The following is a 21,613-nucleotide window of genomic DNA, read 5'->3' as shown; positions in this document are numbered from 1 at the left end:
CTTCTCATCGCCGCGCTCTTAGTCTCCGAGAGTCACTTTTTCGCGTTTTCTCCAAATTTGAGGTCGCTAACCTCACCGGTCCTAATCCTGAAATTTCTTTGATGGAAAACCTCGCTTGATCATGAGTTGAGGCTCCCACAATCCCATACCTACTCGCAAAGTGGCCTCATCCCTCCCGTGCCCGGACACACCATGGCGCCTCTTGAGAATGGCCAAACTAATGGCCTGAACGGTGATGCTGTACCTCCAGCTAGCCCATTGAATAACCTGCGCTTTTCCGACATCCCCGATGCTATCGACATTCCCGCCTCCAGCTTCGACAGCGAAGTCGAAGTCAGCTTGCTCGAGCTCCCCGATGACCCGACTGAGCTTTGCACCCTCTTGGAAAATGAAAAAGCGGCCAAGAATTTCTGGGTGATCATTGCGCTTGCCTACGCGAAGCGAAAGCAGATCGACCATGCCATCGATATATTGACTAAGGGTCTGGCTTCCGTCGCGCACGGGGCGACAAAGGAGAAACTCGGTCTGCTGGGCTGGATCTGCTGGATGCTGCTGCTAAAGAGCCGGCATGCTCCTCGAGTCGCACCTGAAGGGGAACTGTACTCGGAGGCCAAGACCAAAGATCACTACCTCCAACTTGCGACGTCGACGTTGAACGAGGCTTCCCGACTCAACCCGGCTTATCCTCCTCTCTTTCTGGCGCGTGGCGTCTTGTGTCTCCTCCGTGCATCCCTATACCCGCCCCGTGCCGTTCGTCCAGGTGCGGTTGATACCTCGGAAAGAGTCGAGTCGCTGCGGCAGGCTCTGAAATGTTTCGACGAGTCATCCAAAGCCTTTGGTGGCCGGAACATCATGGCTATTCTGGGACGAGCCCGCGCGCATTACATGCTTGGAAGATACGCAGATGCACTTGAAGGATACCAAAAGGCTCTGATCAAGATGCCTAACCTCACAGACCCTGATCCTCGTATTGGTCTAGGATGCTGCTTGTGGCAGCTGGGCTTCAAGGATCAAGCCAAGGTAGCTTGGGAGAGATCACTGTCTCTGGTATGTTAAGAAAAAAAATTCCTCGCAAGCGGTTTCTTAAACACCGAGATAACTAACCCCCGTCGCTATGCAGAATCCCGAGTCCAAGGTTGCCAACGTTCTGCTCGCAGTTTACTACCTCCACGACAGCTCTCGCCGAGCCACCACCGACCCTATGTTCGGGTCAATGTACAAATTAGCAATGACTCAATACACCCAAAAGGCATTCAAACTGGACAAGGAATACCCGATGACCTGCTCCATGTTTGCCAGCTATTTCCTTCTCCGCAAACAATATCCCACCGTCGAGACATTGGCACGCAAAGCCATCGAGCACACGGATGTTATGTCTATTGCCAGTGACGGCTGGTACCTTCTCGGTCGCAAATCGCACTATGAAGGCGACAATGCCCGTGCTGCGGAGTTCTACAACCGTTCGGATCAAGCTCGTGGTGGGGTTGACAAAGGCTACCTTCCCGCCAAATTCGGCGCTGTGCAAATGCAGATCACGAACAAGGACTTTGATGGTGCCAAGTTCCGACTAGAGAAGATTGTTCAACAGTCGAAAAACCCGGAGGCGATGACCCTCCTTGCTGCTATCCATGCGGAAGAAGTCTTTGCTGCTCAGAAGTCGGGCAGCAAGGAAGACAAGTCGACTGAGACAAAGCGAGCCATCACACTGCTTGAGTCGGTGCGCTCTATGTGGAAGGATGAGAAGCAAAATATCTCTCCCGACGAATCGGTTCTTGTTTATCTTTCCCGCCTCTACGAGGGCACGGCTCCAGATAAGAGCATGCAGTGCCTGACCCAACTGGAACAGATCCAGATTGCTGAAATCCCTGAGGATGCTCGACCTGATATTGAAGACCAAGAGAAAATGAACGCTGCTCTTAGGGAGAGTCTCCCGCCGCAGCTCCTCAACAATATGGGCTGCTTCCTATACCAGAACGACAAGATCGCACTGGCTCGTGGGTTGTTCCAGTCTGCCCTCAATGCCTGTGTGCAATCCAAAGAAAAAGAGGATGGCACTGATACCGATGCCCTCGTCACCACAATCAGCTACAACCTTGGACGGACTTACGAGGCAGCCGACATGTGGGACGAAGCCAAGAAGGTCTACGAAGGTCTTCTGGAGCGTCATTCTGACTACACGGAAGCTAATGCGCGTCTGACATATATTGCCCTTCGCCAGAGCCCTACCGACGAGGGCCCTAAGAAGATTGGCAAGCTTTACGAAGCGGAAAGCACAAATCTGGAAGTTCGGTCGCTCTACGGATGGTACCTTAGCAAGGCGAAGAAACGAGTCGCCAACCTCGCTGAAGATAGCGAGCAACGTCATTTCAAGCACACGTTGCAATACTATGACAAGCACGATCGCTACGCGTTGACTGGAATGGGCAATGTGCATCTCCTCGCCGCCCGTGACATGCGTCGTGACACAGACCAAGAAAAAGAAAAACGTCGCAAGATCTATCAGCGTGCTGTGGAGTTCTTTGACAAGGCTCTCCAGCTGGACCCCAAGAACGCATATGCGGCTCAGGGTATTGCCATCGCCTTGGTCGATGACAAGAAAGACCACAGCTCTGCTGTGCAAATTTTGTCCAAGATTCGGGATACGATCAAGGACCCCAGCGTCTACCTCAACTTAGGACATGTCTTCGCTGAGCTTCGCCAGTTCTCACGGTCAATCGAACACTACGAGACTGCCTTGTCAAAGGATCGCCAACGCGATGTGCAAATCTTAGCTTGTCTTGGTCGTGTATGGTGGCTACGGGGCAAGCAGGAGGCAAACTTGGCCGCAATGAAGACGGCACTGGACTACGCCACGCGCGCGCGCGACATTGCTCCGGATCAACTCCACCTGCAGTTCAACGTTGCTTTCGTGCAGAACCAAATCGCCTCGCTCGCATACGGTCTACAGCCCACCCAGAAGACACTCCAAGATGTCCAAGAGGCAGCGGAGGGTCTCAAGGAAGCCATCGAAACCTTCGAGCGTCTCTCCAAGGAGAAGAACCCACCCTACCCCAGCGCTGCACTGGAGCAACGAGCCAACATGGGTCGCACAATCAGTAAGCAGCTTGACCGAGCCATGCAGAGTCAGAAGGAGTACGAAGAGAAGAACGCCGCGAAGCTTCAGCAAGCCCGTGAAGCTCGGGAAGCAGCCGCGCGGGTCCGGGAAGAGGAACTGCGCAAGGCCCAAGAGGTCGAGATGGAGCGCAAGAAGCGCATCGCCGAGGAACGCGCTCAGATGGTTGAAGAGGTGCAACGGCACGCCTTGCAGCGCGCTGAAGAGGAGCGCGCTCGCGAAGAGGCCGAATTAACCCATGACTCTGAGACCGGTGACCGGGTCAAGCGCAAGAAGAAGCCTGCCAGCAAGCGCAAGAAGAAGGGCGGGGATGATTTCATTGCGGATGAAGGTGAAGGCGAAGCTGCACACAGCGCGGCCGAGAGCGAGGGCGAGGCGCCCAAGAAGCGGCGCCGCTTGGGACGCCGATCAGGTGGGAAGGCTCAAGTCGACAAGCCCGAGAAGCCTGGCAAGTACAAGAGCAGTGAGATGGTTGTCGACTCTGACGACGAGGAGGCTGCTAGGTCTGCTGGCGAAGACAAGGATGATATGTTTGGCGACGACGAGGAGCCGGCTGAAGAAGCTGCCCCGCGCCGTCGTGGCAAGGCTTCTCGTCGTATTGCTGATGAGGACGAGGATGAGGACGAGGATGAGGAAGTGCAGCAAGAAGTGCAAGCCGAGAAGTCTGTCCATGAAGACGACAAAGATGACGACCTGTTCGGCGAGGAGCCTTCGAAGACTACCGAGGACACGGAGATGCAGGAGTGAATTATGCCACGTTACAACTACTTTTTTCTGTTACTATTCAAAGTTCTATTTTCCGTTTTTCTCATCCAGGCGTCTGGTAAGGGGCCATCTACTGCAATTGATACAATTTCCCCCTTGTACTTCAAGCCATATGTACTTATTAGCCTCGATCGTTATCAGTCTTCAATGAAATCAAAAAGAACCCCTGTGCATTGTTCGAACGAGACCATTGAAAATAAAATAAAAATACCATACCAAGCACTTCGTATGTAGCCACTAAGGTAAAGCTGATATGTAAACGCCACAAGGAACGGCCAAATACCGGCGTTTACAGATCTTGGAAGCCTCAGTAAGGAAGGAGACCCTTAATTTACTGCGCAACTAACTCCAAAAGGAAGACAAGCGGAAGAAATAAATTAAAAAGGAACAACGCCAGGCCCAAGCGCAGCGCACTTGCATTGAATTAATCTATAGAAATGTAAGTCCATATTCCGGACGGAGCAGAACGAATCTGCTCAGGGCTGATCTCCCTAGGTTGTAAACGGAACTCCGCTGGAGATAATCCTTACCTAGTAAATGGCTCAGACATGGCTTGCGCAGGCCCCAGAAATGTTGGATTTAAACGTGTGGTCACTGGTGGGATAGACCCCTGCCACCCTACGGAGCATCGAGGAGCTACTCCATATTCGTCTAGCTGCTTGGCTAGTGAATTAAACTGCCCCATGTAACTGGATCTGGTAGTAGGTGTACTCCGTATGCACTCCCGGAGGATTGGGGGGGGGGCTGTGTCTTATGCTGCGTCAGCGTTGGGTTGCGGGGGGCTACCTATTATCTCGTGTAATAGGGCATGTTTTTGGTAGGAGCTTTTAATCTGTGCGTCTGGGTAAGGGTTCTGTGCTCTTTACGGAAGAACGGAGTACAATAGACTCCGTACTAACTTTGGATATCTACTCTGATGATCGGTGGAGGGTGAAGTAGATCTCACCTTGGAATTGACAATTTCGTACTCCGTGCCCCGTACAATCCCAGGCTGCACACCGAATTACTTACCCTGGTCAAGGTTCATGATCCTAGGAAAGTAACAGAAGTAACACGTACAACATAACCAGAGGAGACCCTAACATACCATTTCAGAGCCACTATATCGACCATGTGAAATGGATACCACCTAACGCCGCAGCCGGTGGGACCCGTCTTCGGTTTCCACATAACCGTGGCACCGCCTTTCACCAACACCCGGTATTGGTGGCCCTCAAGATGTATGACTCTGGTTCCAGAGACTGCAAGTGGTCTAGTGCCTATGTATTCGATAATGTCACGTTTTAATACTTCCAAGGTTATGACTGCTCCTCCGGTTTCCCATCCTCCCCTCCTATCATGATTTCTCGTATCTTTGAGAGGCCAAAGTAGTCGTTCTCCGGCTTTGCATAGATTATGCCCTCCAATTCCCAGCCGCTAGTTCCCGCCTTGAGGCCGAGTTCATCCCCTTCTCTCTTGCATGAGTCGAAGTCAATAATCACAGGTCTCTCACCATCCATCATAATGTTCCTCGGATTAAGATCATTATGTATAAGGCCCAAAGAATGCATATGTCGGACGCCACTCTCAATGCCTTCAAGGCAAAAAGCTTTGTCGAAAGGAGTTGCCTCCTTTAGCTTCTGCGACAGGGTGATAGGATATTTATGAAAACAGAGCCCTGTTATCTTGCCATCCATGGTAACACAACCAAAGTACTGAGCAATATTAGGGTGTGGGTGTTGTTGAAGAACTTCGCACGCTTCTACCTCGGCTAATACCTGACGGGCAGGCTCTAAGGAAGCAGGGGTATCGCTATAATAGAGAAGGCTCGGCTGCTTAACATAGCAGTTCGGAGGTAAAGGATCAGGAGCGGGAGTGAAACGGGGGTCCATTGGCGGCCAGACGTTTTCCATGGGAATTTTGTTGAGCTCTAGCTGACTGATGTCAGCCGCGGAGGGATGAAGATCTAGAATACGCCAGTCGGTTCTAGCATAGAAGTATTCATTGTCTCGTCGCAAAATCAGCCTTGTATGATCAAAGACAATATCGTCATCTTGATCTACAAACGCTTCGGCCTTCTCGCAAATCTCCATAGTCCATATATCTGAATTAATTAGATAATAACATAGTGTAAATGTGGCTAGGTCATACCTGATGCGTATGCTTTTTAGCAAACAAGACACCGTGATGTTACACAGGAGCTTGAACTAGGCTGGTTAATCGTTGGAGGGGTAGTGTGGACTGTGGCGGTGTTGTAGCAGTGGCCGCGACACAGGGGTTTAGAGCTCATAAGCTTTAAAAGAAATCTCTCCTATGGCTCAATTTCTACTAAACCCTCATTCTTTTCGAGAAAAGCAAAAGCAAAGTAAACCCTAAATATAGAGATTCCAAGTACGTAGCATCTAGTTCACCGCTGATGTCAACCGCAGGCAGCATTCTATGGTTCACCGCCTAAAAAGTTAAGGATCGTCAACAAACTACAATCAACGTATCATTTCTCTCCAACCCTATTGTCTACCTCGATCACAGTATACCTCTATGCGGAAAACGAGGCCAGTTACTGTTGACATTGACATGTTACTAAGACCTTTGCGATCTACATTCTCTCCACTACCAATCCGTAAGCCCCACTTCATGGGAATTACGCATATGTCATAGATGAAGGTCTATTTCTATACTGCCCAGCCAAGTAGAACATAATCCAAGCCGACGCTTAAGTTCGTAGAGCACGTCAACTACCATGCTGCAAACATCTATCTAGAGATTAGGCACGAGAGTACAGTATGTACTTAAATAACCTAGTCATCTCCCTAGGATGTCACCAGCCAATTTCTTTTCTTGTCCTATACCCACCAGTTAAGGACAGTCCAATTCAAGCGCACCCTCTTCTCTTATCCAGTGAGTATAGACCTATACCGTTCTGGAACCTAGCTCAGCAGTCAGTTGTCTAACAACGACTCCAGCTTGAACCAATATCAAAATGCGTTACGCTCTCATCGCTCCCGTCCTTTTGGCGGCCACGGCACTCGCTGTCCCCGTCCCCAACCAGGGTGATGTTAGTGTCGCCAATCGTGATGTCGGAGATGGCATTGATGCCGCTGCCGATGCCAACGTTAGCGGTGATGCGAGTGTCAACGTTAAGCGTGATGGTGGGGATGGCATTGATGCCGACGCCGAGCTTAGCGGTGATGTGAGCGCCGATGTTAAGCGTGATGGTGGAAATGACATTGATGCCGACGCCGAGCTTAGCGGTGATGTGAGCGCCGATGTCAAGCGTGATGGTGGAGATGGCATTGATGCCGATGTCGATGCCGATGCCGACGTTAGCGCCGATGCGGCTGTGGATGTCTAAGAGTGGTGCAGCGATGGTGACGGCGGCGGTCCGGTGGGGATGACTCCGGCTCTGATGTGATCGTCAATGTCGGCGGCGTAGAAACTGGAGTCGCCAAGTGAAGTAACAACGACTTACCTACAGAGGTGGCCATCATTCTCAACGAGGAGGCCAACTGAATAGTCAAGCTCCGAGGATCTAGTTGATAACAAGGAATCAGATACCACAGTCTCGAACGAGCTATCTAGGTCTTATGATATAATTGTGGCATTCCACACTTTGTCTCCAGAGAAGCAAAGCTTACGTGCAACTTAGGATTTGCTGGACAGCTAAATTTTGGACTCGAAAGACAAAGAACTGGTTATGGATTTGCCTTGATATCGCTCTAGTCTTAATGAGCTTTAATGCTTGAAACCCAAAAATGTAGGCTTCAATAATTCAATACTCCCACATTTTCATTCTTTGAATATGCTATACAGTAGAGGGTAGTACACAAAGGAAGAACGAGAATTGACTATTTCCAATAGTCTGCCATTTGTTTGTCTGTTATTTGGTTCATTCCGAAGAGCCCAAACTAGGAAGTCCCATGTATCACAAATATGCCTTCAGAATGAAAGGAGCCCCCTGTATGTAGTACCATCAACAGCTAATCCCTGCCACGCCTTATTATGCACTTGAATTAACGTCCATGTCAGGTTACATTAGGATCGTAACCTGCGTCGTCGCACATGGTAGCATTTAATATTGATACGCCCCCTATATCTAGGGAGTAATGGACTGAAATATGGGTTGAAGGATTCAGCCTCAGTAACATGGCGGATATCAATCGCCCCTATAACTAGCTACCTAAATTTGTTAACCAACTACTAGCTCCAATATTAGACTGATCCATTCTCCACAGGATAGTTCCAACGGGCGCATACATATGTACTTTACCCAGATAGGCGACCGTTGGATCGTTGCCCAGGCTAAGAGGATAGCGCGTTACGCGACACTAAACTACAATTTACGGTCACCGTCCAGCGGACGGGATACAGTTGCAATTGACTTTGAAGGTACGGAGTACGGAGTCGCCCGTAACATAACTACCGGCGTCGGGGACCAGCTTCTTGTTTCAGGGGAATTAGATCTGTCGATCCTCGGGAAGCATGAAGAGGAACGTGTTCGTGATAGGCGAACCATGTGAATGAAGATGGAGAAGAACCTTGGAATTATTATTTTGCCGAACCCTCCAATTCCCTCCTCTTCTAGAATGTGTCCCTTCAAACCTTATGTCGCGCTACTCGACATCGTAGTACTCCCTGTCTTTACTATACAACATACCTATAAAGTATGTCGTTGTACTATCCAACATACTATTTACCCACATTGTCTACTTTTTGAGGCCTTGATTCATCTTAAAATTGGATTTCCATTATACTATTATACTATGACAGACTCCTGGTGTATTTGATCTCTTCGTTTCAAAAATGTAACAGAAAAAGCAAAGTAGAGATCACACTCCAATCTCGGGGCATATTCCTCACACAGATCTCAGCTGAGGAAGAACACCGAGGACCGCTTGGGCCCATGATATAGACACGTACTCGTACTCCGTACGGAGTACAGTGCTCGATGATGATCATCATGGACGCGAAACGCGAACGGCCGGAGGTGGGGCACGTGCTTCTTGGTTGAACCCCCTGAAAAGGGATAATAGTACGAAAGTAGTGGACAGAGTACTCCGTACGGAGTACAACCTTGGAACATAGACAGTTACATAAGGAATTAAGAATATCAAGCCCACGCAGGTACGATACATACAATGTAGGAACAGCACTCCGTACGTGTTCTAGACTACGAGATCATCAGGAGTCCACTTTACACTACAATACACACTACAACTAGCGGTATATTGCACTCGGAAATAGAATGAGACCTTTTTTTTTGCTTTTTCCCCTCGGGCTTCTCCCTTGTTTCGAATCGTGCTAGCTGCAGGCTTAGGTCCACTTCCACACCAGATAGGAAGCTGGTTGTTGACTATAGAACTACGCAAGTGAATATTAGAATATGTGTGTGACGAGTCACCACAACGGTAAAAGGTAATTATGTGCAACAATAACAAGCAAGAATTGCATCCATATACGGAGTACCAAAATCAATTCTATTTAGTACCACTTCCAGGGTGATAATATGCACATAACCAGGCACAATGGATATACCCCGCCCTGAGACAATGCAACTCTCCGACAGGTAAAATGTAAGGATGCGGTGACTCCCGGATGCTCACATTCTTCAGCTTCATCTTGCATCCCCGACGCAGTGTGAAGTTTGTATGTAGTCTGATATGATTTGCTTTTTCTCTAATTAACAAGAAGGGTTCGCGCTCAATTCGCATGAGATAGGAGGCCGGCAGTCCCCGAGGCTTGGACTAAGCGAACAGCCCCTACAGCTGCGTAGGATCACAGGAACAAACTTGCATGGAGATCCTTGCCTGTCCACCTTCTTTTTACAGGGATGTTTAGGTCGAACTGGAGGAACTGGAGAAATGCCGGAGCACATGTATACCTAGGCTATAATACCATTCTAAAATTGCCTCTGTAATACAATGTTATTATGGACTTCAAGTTTGGACCCCACTGCCGAATACCGAAAGTAGATTGCGATCTGTGACTGGGCTCTGTTTCACAAGCCCTATGTTCTCAAACTAGAATCAATTTTAGGGCCGGATCTCTTGATGAAAACCGTTGAACCGAGGCTCCGCTATACGCGGGGAAGGGAAGAGGCGTTTCTGTCAGGTTTCAGACCTCACGCAAGGCATTCTAGGAGGAAAGGGAATATTTTTCGGACACAAAGAATCTAATAAATCAGAAACAGAGATAATATGTACCATATGTATGTATACTACGTTGCAAGGAAAGGGAAAACACATCCAAGGTTCCAGTGTGCGCCCCGACTTATCATGATAAGGGCTTGTCTCTCTCCACTCAAGCCTGGACTCCTAACGTTGCTACCTTGGTATGTATGGAGTAAGGAATTTCGTGTACAATATGGAACTGTTTCAATATTGTCATTGGATATTCAAATGAATATCTTGGCCAATGGAATTGACTCATACAATAACATGCATATGGAGTATTGTACCTAGGTACCTAGGTAGGTAGGAACAAAATTTATAAGCCAGATCGCGTATATGCGTATATTGTATATCGTCCACTGTGCCCAGCTCCCCCTCTCTCCCGTGCCCACGGGTCAAAGCTAACGGCGAACCTTGGAACCTTAGAACCTTGGGTAAGGAAAAATACAAAAAATAAATAAATAAATATTCAAAACGGGGCGTATCGGAAGGCTGATACTTTCTCAACCAGGAATAGCTTGTTTTCCTTTCCCCACATGTGGGTCTCCAGCACGTTCAGGACCAACCCCCTGGCTCGATACATATGCCACTAAGGCAGTTAGGTATCGGCTCCGTGACACTGGGAATTCCCGAATTTCTTTTACATGGGGATGTTTGAGGTACGTACCTTGGTTACTATCCCGTGTGTATAATGTATTTGCTTTATTTCTTTGGTTCTCATTTTTTGGTTTGTTTGTGTGTGTGGGATATGATCAATATGATCAATAGGAAAAAACCAATCAAGCCGGCAGAGTGCATGGTATAACCGCTCTAATTTAAACAAAGAGAGAGGACCAAATAGATCTAGCAGAAATAACACAGATATAGGAGATGGCTATAGCATCATATACTAATAATGGAAAAAAGAAAAAGAAAAGTAAATACCATAAATACCCCTGAACGCGGCTCCACCACCGCTCCGTGTCATGTATTGCCCCCGTCATGGAGTATTCTATTAATTTATTATAATCGGCACGACCTCTTTCTGTTCCACTCGAGAACCGTTCCTTTCCACTTTCGCTCCTTTGTGTTGTAGGCGGCGGAGATCTCCAGATTTCATCTTATCATGGTGTAGTTTCTTTCATTCACTTCCCACCATGTCGACCTTTCCACCCCCAATGGCTAAACCCTGGGACAACGACGACGGCAGTGACCGTCCGTCCACGAACTCGTCCAACGAGCACCCAGAACATGCCGCACATATCCGCTCCAGGTCCACTGCCCACGCTCATAGCCCCAAGCGTCTGTCCGTCTTCAGCGGTCGTTCAAGAAGCAATACCACTACCTCGACATCTTCACGCCGGTCACCGGGTTCTTCTATGACATCGACAGATAGTTCAATCGCCTCTGACGAGCGAGCCGGTTCGTCATTGGGACTCCGCTCCGATAAGCAGGACAAGCCGTCCCGGTCCTTTTTGGCGCGGGGAAGCCGCATCCTGCGTCGACAGGGTAGCAAGATCAACATCGTCGCCACGCTGGACGAGGAAGATGAGGCCGATCGTGAGAAGGCACGGCCTGAGAGAGAGATGTTTGGCCGTCGCGCCCGCCATGCCGATCACAGTAAGTGCCAGCCAGCTACTGACAGCTGAAATTGTGGACTCAATTGACCCTCGACAATTGATACAGGCGAGCGTTTGAAAAGCATCATTTCGGATCCTTTTGACTTCCATCATTTGACTCATACCAACCCCTCGCAGTTCCAGTCTTTGGATCAAACACGCGAGAATGACCTCGTCACCGAGTTCTCGGCCATCCGAGCATCTCAACGGCCCCAGACCGATCTTAAAGGTATCCGTGCTGAGGACATTCATTTCCGTAATTTCTCCAGTGATGACTTGGGCTCGCTTGGAACTGCCACCACGGTGGATGTGCCCAGTATAAGCCCACCGGCTTCCCCCAAAACACGCCAGTACCCCGCACACCACGCACGCAGAGAGTCTCGCGTCAACGAGAACTTCTCGCGGCCAGTCTCCAGATATCCCCGATCCTGTCCCACCACTCCCCCACCTCCTGCTGTGCCGGAGACCCCCCCGCCTGAGACTGATGAACCGGCGCCCCGTGCCATTGACGAGATCCTGGGCTTGTCCACTGCGATGACGTACCCAGACCTTCAATCGGTGCAGCCAACCCGGTTTTTCAGCCCCGAGCCTGCGGACAACAGCGCCAGGACCTCCTCCATGAGCAGCCACTATGATTTGGAAGATGTCCTCGAGGAAGAGGAAGGAACCCGGTATTGGGAAAGCCCAGAGTCCAGCATGGGATGCCCCCATTCTCGCACAACTTCTCAGGCCAGCCAACCTCCAGCCAATGCGCAGTCACCCAGCACCAGCGAGCGCAAAGCTCCAATGTCGATCTATGTGGCCGAGGAGCTTTCTAGGAAGTTCTCTGAGGCGATGGGCTCGCCGACTCTCCCTCAACCTCCTCACGACAAGGACACTCCTCGCGCCCAGGTGGAGGTCACACCTCCCGAGCCGATCGCCAGCCTGCACCAATTCTCATACGAGGATGAACTGTATGACTCGTGGGACGCAGATATCGACTACTGCTATGAGCATGCAGCCGAGTCCACTTCCAACTTCGATTGGTCTCGCACATCCCTGGACGAAGCACGCCCTCAAATCGGTGTAGCCTGCAGCGATGGCCCCTGGCTCGCCCCAAAGACCCGACAGCTCCAGCCGAGCCCACTGAGCACCTCCGCCCTCGCGACCCCAGACCTGGACCCTAGCCCAGCGCAGTCGATGCCCTCCCAATTAGCCCCTACCCCCTCAACCACAGACTATGAGCAGGATTTCATCGCGCGGGGCGCAGACTACTTCCATCCCGTCAGTTCCTCGATCCTCCCGTCAATGGGCAAACAAATCTCCCACGAACCGTTGTACGAGGAGTACATGACGACTGATGGCGAATCAGACCGCCACTTCCCCTTCGCGCAGGGTATGATGGGCCCCATCTCGCCACGCAGCAGCTTCTCCCCGATAAGCAAATGCAACTCGCAGGAGAGCCTGATGCTCTCTCGCGCAGCCTCCATCGTGCGCAAGCACCGCTCCTCCGTCTCGACAACGAACAGCGTCCCAGAGCTTGTCCACAGCTTGTCCAGTAGCCGCGAGCTCATGCCGACAGACCGCATGACAGCCGTCGAGGCACTCACACGCCCTGCGTCATCCTCCCACCACCGCCAGACCAAGAGTCTCGCCGAGGCGCACTTCCGCCAAAGTGGCAGCAGCACGAGCCTCGAGGGCCCGGATCTCACCGTGTCGGTTCATGACCGCGCCAAATCCATTTCGGAGGTCGAGTCCCAGCCCACAAAATTCGAGGCTCCTTTGCCTCCTGTCCCTGTCAGAAACCCGAACCGGAGGAAGGCTCGCTCACCATCTTACTCTCTCTTCCCCACAACCGCTCATTGAGTGTCACTATCGTTCTCATCAAGCCCCTATTCTGTGTTGATTGTCTCTCTTTTTTTTTTTTTTTTTCCCCCCTTGCATACCTAACTATCTCACATCTCTCGCTTTGTCATCCGATAGACCTCCCTCAACCATCTCTCAACGAGTCCACGACCTGTATTCTCCTTGTGTCTGTGTTTTATGTTTAACTTGTCTTGTCTTTGCCTGTGAGCCATATCTTGTTTCCTTGTTACGTTTCTGTTATGCGTGTTTCAGCTGTTGTCAATCTTTCACCTCGATGCATTTCTCAGCGATAGCGATTTTTACTGGCCTGGTGTCTTGGAAGGGCGATTTGGGAAAAGAGAAAAAGAGGAAAAGGAAAAGGATTTTCTGGAGGAAATTTGGAATTCGTTTTGGGTCATTCGCTAGTCTCTGGTTTCTTTTGCCTTGTTATAGACTTTGATTCTTATAGAGGAGCTGATCTGCTCCAATACCATTCATTGGCATGACTTTGAAAGCATAGGGTGTAGAGATGAAGAACATGTGTCGTTTACGATCCCCTGTCTACAGTTATAGGCCTTTGTTCTACAGGATCAGTAGACTACATATGTACCTTGAATCAAAAATCTGTTACGGAGTAGAGAATATTGCCCTCAGCACAAGGAAATTTAGTTGCACCTGCAACTTTGTGTCTCCAGCGCTGTTGGTTTCGCTCAGCTAAGATGGAAAACATGAAAGAAGACATCTTAAGAATGTGGGTTTAAAAGATATTAGAAATGCAGATGACAGGCTAGTAGGCACATCTTGCTTGTGAGATAAAAATGATACGAAAGTCACTTGATACAAAACGTCTTCGAGCAGCAAATATGACATGTCCTTCTGTATTAACTGCCTCATCGCCAAAACCAAGGCCATACATATATACCAACCAAAATTCACGAATGCACAGCTGCCCCATTCCACAGAACCCATGAATGAGACCAGCTGCGGGGGCCTGGTACCATCACAGTTTGATACCTCTCATTTTCGAGGTAAGAGAGATTGCGAGAAGTCAAATCTTCGAGCGAGGTATCGGTAAGGGCCTCGAATGTATGTCGAGGACTCGAAATCATGTATTTCGAGTCCAGTTTGCAAACCGACTCTTCCCACTCAGTCCATGCGTGAACACTCCATCGGGGATCATCTAAGCTGAGACCGGGGCCAAGATCGATGTATCTGGTCATCACCATTGTGACATGACCACTTGGTCGGTTTTCAAACAATTCAATCTCCCAGTCGGTGTTGCAATCGCTGCAGTTCGAACACTCGTGAGTCAATACGTCTCGAGGGATAGACTGAATCCCCATCGTTTTCTGTTGGTGTTTGCAAATCGGGAGGGCTGCAAAATATTCTTTCTCCACTTCCTCATAGTATTTGTCGTCGCCTAGTAGCCGCATGTCTTTCATTGACACGACATCCTGAATTCGCAAATACAAACTCGGTGCCTCGGGGCATATCTGTGCCTCGACGGAGAATAGAGTAGTCGGTTTGAGGACCCGGTCTCCTTCCACAAATTCATTTGTCACTTCGGTGAAGGATAGCGCATCTGTACTAATGCCGTATTGAGAATCGCTATAGAATCGTCTCATAGCGAGTTGAAGATGAGAAAAGTGTAATGCATAAGTGTGTTGTACACTGGAGTCGTTATGGAGATTTATCCATGAACGACCACATGTACTATAGCCAGGCCTAAGCGCAGGGCAGTCAATGCGAGGCGGGTAGGTCTTCGTCGAGTATGATAACTCCAAGGGCTCTGATATACTGCCTAAATCATGAAGAATTAAGCAGTCATCGCAAGTTAAGTATCGTGGGTGATCACGTTCGAGCCGATGTAAGAAAGACAGCCGGGCCTTTCGATCCAGGTATTCCCGCTTTTTCCAGCTCCGGAATATTGCGAGCAATCGACTGTTGCAAAGAGATAGGCAATAGATATCCTCAAGTGGAAGAAAATCTGCTATCGATAGCACTAGCTCAACAGGAAAGGCGTCTAGTAAATCCAGTCCTAGAGCTTTCAGGATAGGATACGTAACAAAGGTGGATTTAAGGTATTGGTGTATATCACCGACCCAGGAAGAAGATTTAATAGGAATGGCCTTGGGAGCTTGCCTAATACTAGGGGGGTTTCTTTTCATCGAAACCAACATCGTGTATAGTATGTATACCTATATAGGCAATGATAGTAAGTCAGATGAATTAAAAAATATTAGCAGATCAGAGGATGTAAAATGGCAGAAGACATTTCTGATGTAGCAAGGAGTTGATAACTCACGGTATGAGTAAAGATGATGAGTGTGTAGTCCCAAAGAGGCTTAACACGAATATGAAGACTACCTTGGAACTCTATCAATATGTGCCTATGTGTATGTATCTGGAATTTCCATGGATATATCCAAGGCCAGGTCTACCTAGGTAGGTACCTAGGTACATATGAATGAGAATTTATGTTTCATACATCTTTCTGACGTGGACAGATGGTCGAGTTCCGACATATCGAATGGGAGACGTGATCTTATATACAGTTTGAAAGGAAGGAAATGGCCTATCATGTCTACGTAATTGTAAGGTTTAAAAAAAGACGCTATCTAGCTTTGTAACATGATCTATGCAATACAATATGTCAATGGCGTTTGAAGTATATCTGCCTAAAGCGGTTAGACCGCTATCATATGACCCGCTATCTTATCGCCACCAACTCACCAACTTGTCTCTCTTTTCTTACTCTCTCCCCAACCCTTTGATCTACAAACATGGCGTCTTCTTCTTCACAGGAGCTAGTTAAGCAATCTGCTGGCCAGCTTATGCCTCCCCCACCACCCCCGAAGCGAATCAAACGCCCCGCGACTGTTCTCGACGAAGACGTCTACACCAACACTTTGTCCCACATTATTGCCCGCGACTTCTTTCCGGGGTTACTCGAAACACAGATCAAGCAAGAGTATCTAGAAGCCCTTGAATCGAAAGATAAATCATGGATCGCAAGTTCAAAGAAGAAGTTGGCGGATGTCATGCGAACGCCCACTCCCGGGTCTAATGCGAGACGGAAATCAGACTATGCATCTGTCCCGAGCACACCCCAGCATTTCCCGGCCGGACGGGCTGGTGATACTCCACATGGCTGGGGAGGCGATACCCCCATGTCCGTCATATCTACTTCCACATCAGCAACTGAAACACAAGACCGGAATATTCCCGATGTGTCCAACATGGGACTGGTCGCCTTCCAAGCAAAGTATACCAGTGAAGACAACGAGTCCTTCAACAAAGTCCTCGACAAGCAGAACGAAAAGCGACGAGAGAAATATCCCTGGCTTTGGAGCGGAAACAAAGTCCCCTCGGCCCGACAAATTGCGCACCATCAACAAGAAATCAAGCGCATCACAGCTCAAGGCGGAAAGCCGGAAATGGGCCTTATCAAACGAGACGAGCATGTCCAGTCCGCTATAAAAACAGACCTGGATGCTCGTCCCGCAAAACCAAACTCGTGGAAAAGCCGTCCGGACAACACCCTAATGTTCCTTCCCTCCTCGGTGGAGGATACCCACGAGACACTCGCGCAGAAAGCAGAAATTACATCCCGAGCAGGCCCCAAGCGAACTCTCTACCAAAATACAAGGCTGTTAGACCCACATGCGGCAGCAGCAGCGGACGCCGCCAACGCCGTGCCCCCTTCACCCTCACTATCCGCCATCCAAGACGCCATCGCTGGCCGACCGCATCTCAGCGAGTCCGAAGCCGCATCCGCCTTCGCAGGAAGCGAAACCCCGAGGGTGAACGGATACGCCTTCGTCGACGAAGACGAGCCCGAGCCTGAATTCACATATGGCTCCAGCTCTAAAACCGACGACGACATGGAAGCTGACTGGCGCCTTCTCGGGCCGACCTCTGAAAAGCCAAATCCCTTCCAACTTGGCGAGACTCGCAAGCGCGAAGCCCTGCATCACCGCATGGTCGATCGAGTGGCGCGGAACAAGCGTGCTGAAAAGGCCGCCCGCGTTACGAAGACACCTGTCTCGTTGACGCCGCGATTTGCTAGTAGTCCTCGGCTTGACTTTGGTTCTGCTTCTACACCTGGAGCTGGCTCTAGTAGGGGCTCTGTCTATGCTGGAGGGCATCAGGGAAAGATGCTTACACCTGCAGCGCAGAAGCTGTTGCAGCAGGTTGGGACGCCGAGGCCTAGAGAGCGGAAGTCTGGACTGGGGAATGCTTGGACGCCCACGCCGAAGCGAAAGTGATGGTAATTCATGGCTTGACTTTTTTTTTTTTCTTTCTATTTTTTAGCTGCATGATACCACGGAGTTGATAGACTCTAACCTTGGAATGGCGTTTGATTTCTTTGCATATCATTTATCCCAGGAAACAATCACAGATGCCGGTACTGGACACACTGTTACTTTTTTAGGCAAATTTTGCATAGTATGGGCATTAGTATACGTATGTAAGAATGTCAGTTCAAACAATATAGACTAAGTCCTTGATATTGAAGACATCGGAACGAACAGGAACCGCACGAAAACAGTTCTTACCCGATCCCCGGTACTTCTTCGGCTCTTCTTATTCTTCACTACAAGCCCATAAACATTATACATCTTTGCGCAATTGGATGCTCGGAAACCTTAGATTTGGTCTGAAACTTGTGGGTTTGCACTATACAAATTTCTCAAACGGTACTAACGAGGTAACAGATTCCATCTTGAGACCTGATTAATCTCTATATAATTCCATTTGCTTGTATTGATTTTTTGTCTGGTATATCAAAATGAGCATTGAGACATCAGAGAGCGAAACTGCTTCATTGGCAACGCCAATGAAGACACCAGCAGCAGAAGAAGAAGAAGAGAAAGAGAAAGACACATGCAGACCTTCAATATACTCCCCAGCAAACCTACTCTCAAGTCTCCTCTCCCCGTTCTCTTTCTCAAGCACGTCTCCAGAGTCAACCACCACAACATCCCCAAACAATGACAAAGACAAAGAGAAAGAGAAGACCAAAAGTCCAAGTAAAATATCAATCGAAACTCCAACCTCAGCCTCAACACAATCAACCCCGGAGCCATATTACACACCCGAAGAAACACCCCTCTTCAAGACCCTCTACAAAACTCGTCTCACAAAAACTCGCACAAAGCAACTTCTCCGCGCAGGAGAGCGAGGATATGATGACCCACCACCGCCACCGGGACTGGGTGATTGTTGTGGGAGTTCGTGTGATCCTTGTGTTAGGGATTTGTGGAAGCAAGAGATTGGGATTTGGAGGGAGAGATGGGGGGATCGGGGGGTTGAAGATGGGGTAGGAGTTTCGACAGACGAGAAAAAGAGTGAAAAGAAAGAAGAGAAACTGGCGAAAAGGAAAGATCTGGAATGGTGATTTGCTGGTCAGATGTGTACAGTATGCTCTATTGTATCCGAATCCAAGCGCAATATTCAAGTGTATATGGGAACTAGGTCGAGTTTCTGCTAACTAGAGGAGATAGGGGCAAGGAAGAAAATAAATGGTGGACTCCAACAGTCAATATGTACCTATCTACAGCAAATACATAACTCCCATAACCACCAGACTAAACACCCAATGCCAAGCACCCAGCCTCGTCCCAAGACTCAAATAGTACACAGCCCCGAGATAAGAGCAAGTGATAATACCATCTAAATTCCGATAGCCATAGGAAGCATTCATCCACGCGCCCTCAGGACACCCGAAACCAAGTGCAGACGGACAATCCTTAACCAGGGTATGACAGATATCCTGGCAGGGCAGGACCTCCTTATAGGGACCCGGCTTGATCTTCTCATCGATGATAGAGTTGCGGGATGTATTCGACGCCACAGATTGGCGATACGGACTGTCATCCGGTAGAGAAGAGCCATTGATAAAGGGCTGGCCTGCGTTACGGACGGCCAGGTATGTGGCGTTGCTACTGTAGTCCGCGCAGCGGGGGATTGTGACGCTGCAGAGCCATTGTTTGTAGGATCTTTCGCAGTCGCTGCAGTTGACAGCGAGGGAGAACATCGATTCCTCGTTTGTTTTGCATTGGACTTGTTGGAGGGAATAGGTGAAGTTCTGATAGAAGGCGGCAGCATGGTCGTCGTAGATTGTGCGGAGCTTGTCGACGCTTATTTTTGGGTTTGAGGGGACTGCGTATGCGACTTCCGAGCAGAAGGTTAGGTTGAATAACACGGCGCAGTTGTCATCTGAGGATGGTTAGATGGGATCTTTCTTTTTGTGGTTTCCTGGGCTTGCTCACCTGCTTTGGTCGTGAAATTCATCGGTTGCCATACCTTGCCGCCGCCGCCGACGATGCCATTCCCGGACGCGGTCGAATTGCCCACCATTGCAAGAAGACCGCTGTACGATGAACTCCGGTTCAGTCCAGTAACGTAGAACTGTTCTTTAGGCTTATTCCCAAGTCCGCGATTGGTCATGCCAACCTCGGTTGAATTGCTGATTCGGCCCACCTGCGAAAGTGTATCGAGGGCGCAGAACGATTTCTCCAAGCCCTGCAGTGCTGTATCGTTGATGTTGTGGGCGAACATAGTATACGGAGGCACAATATTCATCCATTGCTGGTAATTTGTGGAGTTTTCCGCGGACTGGGTCAGGTTGTTCGTCACTAGCAGCGCGGCTGACACGTCTGCATCGACGAAGAATAGATTCGGGTCATTGTCCACGATATTGTGGAAAAAGTCATCGATAGACGCCGCGATCTGGTACGTGTAACTTCCGGTGTAGTCGGTTGAATTGGGCGCTGCGACGCCGATGAAAACATCGCTGTCCGTGTCTATTGTGATGCCCACATACCCGCCAACGGCAGTGTGTATATCTTGCTGCGAGTCGTCTTTGCCCGGGCCCGGCTGTTGCAGTTTCTCTGAATTCGACACATACACTTGCAACTGCGGGAACCCACCTTGTGAGTCGGTTTTGTTGGTATGTGGTTTTTTGCAGGTCGTGAGCGACAAGTAGACTGTCGTCAACGCTCGCTTTGAGAAGTCCTCGTCTCGTTTCCGTAGCTCAGATGCCGAGTCATTGGCATCATTATCTCCTTCCGTAGCATTCATATATGCAGGAAGTCCCGCGCCTTTCGGATCGTGCTTGCCGTTCACCACGGTCTTGGGCAGGTAGAACCAGTGGACAGCGCCGATCTCGAGGTCCGGCGCCTCGAACTGATTGTTGCCCAACGCTTTCGCGGCATTAGGGTTTCTGCGAACGAGCTCCAGCCCATTTGACTCGCCATCTTCCTCGACACTTTCGCGAAGTTCCAGCCCATTGAACGAGTCCAGCGCAAATGGGAGTCCGGCCCCGTCGCTGGTAACCACCCCTCGGAGGTTTAAAGTGCTCTCTGTATCTGGGCCATTGGGGGCATCGGAATAGGCATAGGCGACGGAGTCGCAGGTGAGTGCGAAAAGAAGGAAGATCGCGCTAATCGTTGCAGTAATATAGCACTGCAGCGCGTTGTAGTGGCGTCGCATGGAAGGACGGCGGGGAGGGTGTCGCTACACAGCCAATAGGCAGAATTGGAGTCGGCGAGCAACCTTATCACAGGCAAGCGGTGGTATACACCAGCTGTAAACCTCTTCCTGGAGGCAAAATCAGCGGCTGCATGTAGTCGACGTGAGAGTTGTTTGGACGAGGCTGGTTATCGTGGAAAATGCCCGTCTTATCAATCCGACTGCCTTGCTGCCTGATTCGGACCACATAGGGCTACACCTAACTAACATGTACCTAGTTAGTTAACTACTCCGTATATGTACCATATTTCCCTTGCCAGTTACGGCTTCCTATCTTAGCCGTAGCTTTTATGATGGGTCTCAGAGCCAGGGTCCCTTTCTCTTGAGTAAATTGCGTTGAGGACTATCCAATCAGGTCGCCAGGGACACGCAGCTGAGAATGTAAATGAACAAAGGAATATTGATCAGACAGCTCAGACCCCCTGCAAGGTGCTTAAATGCATTTCCTCAGTGCGCCGACCATGACTGTACATAATCTCGGCCCTCAGAGCCTCACTTTCCCTAAGATCGAGTACGTACGTTGGACATACTCAACTACCGCCCCCTACCATTGCAAGCCATCAAAGACATCCAAACAACAGGGCAACTCAGCCGCATGGTAGAGGGTGGCTGTGCAGTCAGCCCATGGAGTC

At 49.6% G+C, this 21,613-nt stretch overlaps 8 protein-coding genes across 8 annotated transcripts; 5 read left to right on the top strand and 3 right to left on the bottom strand.

The window, feature by feature from the left end:
- Positions 1-192: 192 nt before the first annotated feature.
- On the top strand, positions 193-3,859 carry N7525_008556 (putative RNA polymerase II transcription elongation factor (Ctr9); the record flags this gene model as incomplete). Its single annotated transcript, XM_002562611.1, has 2 exons — positions 193-1,047; positions 1,121-3,859. 2 exons carry the CDS (start codon positions 193-195, stop codon positions 3,857-3,859), a joined length of 3,594 nt encoding a protein of 1,197 aa, XP_002562657.1.
- Positions 3,860-5,175: 1,316 nt separating this feature from the next.
- Positions 5,176-5,949, bottom strand: N7525_008555 (uncharacterized protein; the record flags this gene model as incomplete). Its single annotated transcript, XM_002562610.1, has 1 exon — positions 5,176-5,949. The coding sequence occupies one exon, from the start codon at positions 5,947-5,949 to the stop codon at positions 5,176-5,178; it is 774 nt and encodes a 257-aa protein (XP_002562656.1).
- Positions 5,950-6,836: 887 nt separating this feature from the next.
- On the top strand, positions 6,837-7,208 carry N7525_008554 (uncharacterized protein; the record flags this gene model as incomplete). Its single annotated transcript, XM_061214421.1, has 1 exon — positions 6,837-7,208. The coding sequence occupies one exon, from the start codon at positions 6,837-6,839 to the stop codon at positions 7,206-7,208; it is 372 nt and encodes a 123-aa protein (XP_061068852.1).
- A 3,951-nt stretch (positions 7,209-11,159) lies between these two features.
- Positions 11,160-13,466, top strand: N7525_008553 (uncharacterized protein; the record flags this gene model as incomplete). Its single annotated transcript, XM_002562608.2, has 2 exons — positions 11,160-11,622; positions 11,689-13,466. The coding sequence occupies 2 exons, from the start codon at positions 11,160-11,162 to the stop codon at positions 13,464-13,466; spliced, it is 2,241 nt and encodes a 746-aa protein (XP_002562654.2).
- A 911-nt stretch (positions 13,467-14,377) lies between these two features.
- N7525_008552 (uncharacterized protein) lies at positions 14,378-15,070 on the bottom strand (the record flags this gene model as incomplete). Its single annotated transcript, XM_002562607.2, has 1 exon — positions 14,378-15,070. The coding sequence occupies one exon, from the start codon at positions 15,068-15,070 to the stop codon at positions 14,378-14,380; it is 693 nt and encodes a 230-aa protein (XP_002562653.2).
- Positions 15,071-16,228: 1,158 nt separating this feature from the next.
- N7525_008551 (splicing factor ESS-2 family protein) lies at positions 16,229-17,713 on the top strand (the record flags this gene model as incomplete). Its single annotated transcript, XM_002562606.1, has 1 exon — positions 16,229-17,713. The coding sequence occupies one exon, from the start codon at positions 16,229-16,231 to the stop codon at positions 17,711-17,713; it is 1,485 nt and encodes a 494-aa protein (XP_002562652.1).
- A 524-nt stretch (positions 17,714-18,237) lies between these two features.
- On the top strand, positions 18,238-18,846 carry N7525_008550 (uncharacterized protein; the record flags this gene model as incomplete). Its single annotated transcript, XM_002562605.2, has 1 exon — positions 18,238-18,846. The coding sequence occupies one exon, from the start codon at positions 18,238-18,240 to the stop codon at positions 18,844-18,846; it is 609 nt and encodes a 202-aa protein (XP_002562651.2).
- A 156-nt stretch (positions 18,847-19,002) lies between these two features.
- Positions 19,003-20,942, bottom strand: N7525_008549 (MID1 family protein; the record flags this gene model as incomplete). Its single annotated transcript, XM_002562604.1, has 2 exons — positions 19,003-19,667; positions 19,721-20,942. The coding sequence occupies 2 exons, from the start codon at positions 20,940-20,942 to the stop codon at positions 19,003-19,005; spliced, it is 1,887 nt and encodes a 628-aa protein (XP_002562650.1).
- Positions 20,943-21,613: the final 671 nt, after the last annotated feature.

Source organism: Penicillium rubens (genome assembly GCF_028828025.1).
Source record: "Penicillium rubens strain IBT 27055 chromosome Unknown utg000003l_segment0_segment0, whole genome shotgun sequence".
Taxonomy (NCBI): Eukaryota; Fungi; Ascomycota; class Eurotiomycetes; order Eurotiales; family Aspergillaceae; genus Penicillium; species Penicillium rubens.
Note: the sequence above shows the minus strand (reverse complement) of the source record. Positions and strands in the feature narration are given on the sequence as shown.